At 58.2% G+C, this 5237-nt stretch overlaps 1 protein-coding gene and 1 long non-coding RNA gene across 8 annotated transcripts in view; one reads left to right on the top strand and one right to left on the bottom strand.

Moving 5' to 3' along the window:
• Positions 1-843, bottom strand: part of LOC106727565 — a 24573-nt gene extending 23730 nt beyond the window's left edge. The window contains exon 1 of the long non-coding RNA XR_001363798.1: positions 768-843. This is a non-coding gene — a long non-coding RNA (uncharacterized LOC106727565). The remainder of the gene's footprint in view (positions 1-767) is intronic.
• SLC4A11 (solute carrier family 4, sodium borate transporter, member 11) overlaps positions 1-5237 on the top strand; it is an 11027-nt gene that overhangs the window by 1986 nt on the left and 3804 nt on the right. Inside the window, exons 1-9 of one of the 7 annotated variants that reach the window (XM_014546500.1) lie at positions 808-912; positions 1048-1092; positions 2738-2822; positions 3315-3467; positions 3598-3647; positions 3906-4137; positions 4220-4301; positions 4535-4658; positions 5024-5236. In XM_014546500.1, the coding sequence (XP_014401986.1) occupies positions 1072-1092; positions 2738-2822; positions 3315-3467; positions 3598-3647; positions 3906-4137; positions 4220-4301; positions 4535-4658; positions 5024-5236 (960 nt within the window). In that variant the 5' untranslated portion in view covers positions 808-912; positions 1048-1071. Of the gene's footprint in view, positions 1-177; positions 771-807; positions 913-1047; positions 1093-2737; positions 2823-3314; positions 3468-3597; positions 3648-3905; positions 4138-4219; positions 4302-4534; positions 4659-5023; position 5237 lie in introns of those variants that run through there. The other 6 variants (XM_014546498.1, XM_014546497.1, XM_014546495.1 and 3 more) reach the window with 6 other exon arrangements.

Below are 5237 nucleotides of genomic sequence, written 5' to 3' on the forward strand. Positions count from 1 at the left end.
CGCGCTCTCTTCCCTGCTGCCTCGGGGCCTCCCTTTACGTTCTGCGCGGGTCCGCCAGTTGGTGGTGGTCCCTGGGCCCCTGGCTGACGGGACTCGGACACCTGGAGTTTGTTTGTCCGACATTTATGTGCACGTGGGCGCCCGGGATGGGAGCCGGGTGTGCGCCACCGCCACCGTCCGGACCGCGTCCTCTCTTCTGCCGCCCAGTTCCCGCCCTGCTCGCCTGTCGGCGTCCTGCCTCCTACCCGCGACCCCCAGGGTCTCCGAGCCTAGAGGCGCTGTCCTCTCGTGCACGCGGTCCTTTCTGCGGCTTCCTTCCTCGCCCGGCGCGGCACGAACAGCGGGACCATCCGGGGCCCGGCGTGGGGAGCGCGCACGGCTCCCCTTCCATCCCCCGGGCGGACCAACGGCTCCGCCTCCCAAGAGGCCCGGGACGCGGGTGGAGGCGCCAGGGGAGGAGGCCGTTGCCCCTTCGGTTTCGTGTGGCTCGGGCGCGTGAAGTTGGGGGCTGCACGTGTGATGGGTGTTGATGGCCGGGAGGCGGGTGGGGGGCTCCAAAGCCCCGGAGAAAGAGTTCAAGAGGACCAATGTGTCCGCAGTAGAGCTCGATCCCAAGTATTGGGCTTGGCAGCGAAGGAAAACCCGGAGAAGTGGGCCGGATAATACAGGGAGGGCGGAGGATACCTCCTCCGACCTGCTCAAGCACCCCCACCCCCAGTCCAGGAGGCTGATGGGTTCTGCAACCAGTGACTCCCTCGCTATCTCACGGGGTACTGTTAATGACCCTGGGAGGAAACGGGCCGAGAACATCTCTGCCTTCTCACCTGGGCAGTCTCTAGCGGATGGGCTAAATAACAGGCGTGGCTTTCTCGGGCCCGCCCTCCTACTGTCCCCTGCTCCTTTTTCTCTGAGGTTGGCCTGGGTTGGGTCCCTGGGAAGGGTAAGAAGAAATTAGCAGGGTTGGTGTGGGGTGGAGAGCAGATGGGCACCAGAGACTGTCTACAGCGGGTCGTTGGAGCTGGTAACAGTTCTTGACTTTCCTTGCAGAAAACTCGTCCATCATGTCGCAGGATGGATACCTTGAGGATTCAGGTGAGTACACTCAGGGATGGGTGTGTGCCTAGAGAGAACTCCTTGATCAAAAGCATCTGGGAGTGCTAGTCCAACTACCTGGGTGCCCCTGGCACTGGCCACCTGTCTGTGGTCCTCTACTGGTGCTGGGATGCCTTTGGACCCTGCCCTTAAGGAGGTTGTGGTGTGGTTAGAGGCAGCTGAAACCGCCTGGACCCGGGCAGGTCTCTGGTGGTGGTGTGGTCCTGGGAGGGCAGGCTGCTCTCCCTCCTGGGCCATATAGACCATCTAGTGATGCCCCATGGTTCACTTTTACAATGTTCTGGTTATCTAACCAGCCTGAGGCCAAAGATTTAGATGCCTGCATTCCTCAGTCCCTGCCCAGCCCTGTGAGGGAAAGGCTGCCATTGTCCCTCTAAAGAAATGTGACTCTGCTTCTGTGTTCCCTGCTAGCTCCGCTCTAACTTTCCCTTCCCCCTGTCTCTGGGATGGCTCTGTGCTGCCTTGCCTGTGCCCAGACCCAGGAACTGGCAGGGCCATCAGAGAGGTGTCTAGTGGGACAGTGCTTGGACAGACTGGTGATGTGCTCTTACCAAGGATCCCTAGGGCATGAGAACTGCATGTGCCAGGCTGCTGGCAGGCAAATTAGGCATGTGGCTGGGCTAAGGATGGAGGAGGGAGCTTTAGAGGGACCTGGTAGTGTCAGCTGGGGAGGTCCTGGGAAGAAGGAGGCAGTGTGAGGGACAGCATGGGAGAATAATGGATGCTTCGGGTGACAGGGGAAGCTGGGGCAGGTTGGGGCTGAGAACTAGATTGTCAAAGCAAAGGAAGCCTGGAATTGGGGAGGAATGAGTTTTTCGTGGACATGAGCTCCATGACAAAAGTCAGAAGGACACCTTTTGACCTAATAGCTTTGCTCTGGGATCTAGGTGCAGTGCAGACCTTGGGTTCACCAGTCCATGGGGGCCTTGACAGGGGAAGCCTAGCACCTCCTGTCCAGAAAGGGCCCAGGCTCAGCACAGGACAACATGAGGGACAGGGCCTGGATGTGCAGAGGAAACCAGCACTGCCCGGCAGGTGTAGGCATGCTGCTGGCCCGTCCCTGTCCCTGCACAGGTGTTAGGCATTGGTGGGCTCTGAGCTACGAAGGTCCCTTTCCTGGGATCACCCGCAAGTGGTGAGCCAAAAGGGACCCATGGTCAGGAAGAGGTGCCAGCTGGGCCAAGAGTGAGGCGGCGCCCTAGGAGGACTTGCCAGAGGAGAAGGGTTCTGTGAGCCTTGAAGAAGGCTCTCTGGGCCTTCTACTCAGAGGGCAGGAGCTGGCATGGCTGGGGTGCTGGCCAACTGGCCTGAGGCATGAGAAATCGAGGTGGGGCATGGACTGGATCTGAAGGGCCAGGGGTCAGGACATGGGTAGCAGGTTTGTCTCAAACGGTGATCCCAGAGGCTGTGGGGAGCCCCAGCAGGGCTTGGGGAAGGTGAGAACATTTGTACCTCTCCAGGAAACCTTCCCAGAGGCGGGAGCCTGTGCTGTGGGGCAGTTGCAGGAACTGAGAGGCAGACCAAGGTGCCACAGCATGCCCCTCTCTCACCATGGGGGTGAGGCTGAGAAGAGACCTCCTTCTGCAAGTCCTATCCCCCGTCAGTCCTCTGCTCTATTTCTCAGGCTCTCCTGCTTCCCGGGTCTTGTATAATGTCTGGACTATGTCTCTCAGCCTTGATGGTTTGCCCCAGGCCCTACCTGGGAGGAAGTGCCTTAAGACCCTGTACCAATGAGGTGGGGAAGGAGGAGTGTGGATACTGCAGTGGCTCTGGCTTCCCATGGATCCCATCTGGGTAGCCAGGCAGGTCTGGGTCCTGTAACCTGGAAGTTCTAGGAGGGTAGGGGTTAGGCAGTCATAACTGTGTCATTACACCATGTTCCTAGCTCAAAGTTTGTAGAATGAACATATTGTTTTTCTGGTTGAAGGATATGGGTCAGAATAGTGCAAGGCCCTGGTTCCTGTAGCTGAAGAATGTTGGTTGAAAGTTGTTGGGTGGAGCCAAGACTATATACTCTATCCACTTGGGCCTGAGGCTGCCTTCCTGGCCTACGCGAGGCCTCCCCGGCCACTCTCTGAGAGTGCACCAAGTGGGACAGCCCAGGACAACAGCTCCTTGGTCGTGAAGTCCCTTTTGGGGTGTAGCGCTGACGGCCAGGCCCTCTTGGGGTGTCTTTTTCTCGGTGGTGGTTGGGTCTCCAGGCTACCTCAAGTGTGACACAGATGATGCCTCTGAAACCCATGAGGAGAGCCTGACAGAAGAGGCCTTCAACACAGTCAACTCCTCCATTGTGTCTGGCGAGAGCATCCGTTTCTTTGTCAACGTCAACCTCGAGGTGCAGCCCACCAAGGCTGGTATGGTGGTTGTAGCAGGGATAGACTGCGGGGAGGGCAGGGGACTGGAGACTGGGCAGGTAGGCTCCAGTCCACCAAGAGAGACCCGAAGAGGTGGGCTGGTGCCATGAGCCATCTCCCTTTTTTCTAGTAGACAGTGAGTCGTCTGGTGGCTGTGGGCTCCTCCACACCTCTCGGAAGGTGAGTGGCCCATCTGCAGGACAGGAGACACTGAGTCCTGGGCCTATAGTCGGGGCAGGAGGTGGCTGCTCCCCTGAGATAGCTCAAGCTGCTCCCCTCTCGCACGACACAGGGAACTCACACTAGGTCAGAGCTCATCTGCTAGGGCCTTCCCCTCTGGAAGGGGATGTTGGTCCTGGTGGGAAGCGGCAGCCAGGGAGGGGTCACCATGGAGGAGAGGCCAGGTCTCACTCTTGGGCCTGTGTGGGGTCCCCACAGTACCTGAAGTTAAAGAACTTCGGGGAAGAGATCCGAGCGCACCGAGACCTAGATGGCTTCCTGGCACGGGCCAGCATCATCCTGAACGAGACAGCCACCTCGCTGGATGAGGTGCTGCGGGCCATGGTGCTCCGCATAGTCTACAACCCCCGCACCATTGAGCCTGACTGCAACTTGGACATGCTCATGGCCATGCTCTTCACTGATGCTGGGGCCCCCATGGAGGGTAAAGGTAAGGCCCATCTCCCATCCTTGGCAGGGAGGTCAGGGAGGTGGGCCAGCTGACCTCCTATCCCCCTACACCCTGTCCTCAGTTCACCTGCTGTCAGATATCATCCAAGGAGTCACTTCCACAGTCACAGGGGTACAGTACCAGCAGTCATGGCTCTGCATCATGTGAGTTGCCAGGCCACCACAGTGGGCCTCCCTACATATCACCGTGGAGCCAGGTATCCCATGTCCCTGTAGAGGCTGGCCAACCCAGTTCAGGGGGAGAGGGGGAGCATTCCCATCCCATTTGGTCATCTTTCTTATCCCTAACAGAAGTCACTGGGGGTCCAAGTTAGGTACTCGGGATGGGGTTCCCCGACCAGCAGTGGCAACTGTGTGCCCTCCCCTGTCCCTGCCAGCTGCACCTCCAAGACCCTACAAAGGCGGCACGTTTGCATCAGCCGCCTGGTTCGCCCGCAGAACTGGGGGGAGAATTCCTGTGAGGTGCGATTTGTCATCCTGGTGCTGGCCCCACCAAAGATGGTGAGGAGGGGTCTTGGGGTGGACTCCTTTCCTGGAGAGGAGGGTTCCAGGCTACCTGGCTGTCTTCTTGGGGGCATTTCTTCCATGTGCTGGGGTACGCCACAGTCCTGGCATCTGAAGGTCTCATTCTACCCTGTTCCTTCATCTCGGCCCTCCTGGGTTTCTCTGTAGCATCTTGCTAGGTCCTCATCAAGCCCTGACTTCCCCTAGAGATTGCCCAAAAGGTTGTATTTCCTTCCTGACTGAAAAGAGGTATTTTTAAAAATTACTCAAACATAGGGGCCTTTCTTTGGCTGCCCCAACCTAACCCTTGTAGTTTTCTGACAATGATTTGCAGATGTGATTCCCCCATTTCCCACCCCCAGAAAAGCACCAAGACTGCGACAGAGGTGGGGCGCACCTTTGCCACCATGTTCTTGGACATCACCTTCCGCCAGAAACTCCTGAAGACCCACACAGAGGAAGAATTCAAGGAGGCCCTAGTACATCAGAGACAACTGCTCACCATGATGGGCCAGGTTCCAAACCCCACCGCATCGATCTACAGCAGAAACTCCAACTCCCAGAAACCCCAGCATG

The sequence above is a fragment of the Myotis brandtii genome, unplaced genomic scaffold (assembly GCF_000412655.1).
Source record: "Myotis brandtii unplaced genomic scaffold, ASM41265v1 scaffold45, whole genome shotgun sequence".
Classification (NCBI taxonomy): Eukaryota; Metazoa; Chordata; class Mammalia; order Chiroptera; family Vespertilionidae; genus Myotis; species Myotis brandtii.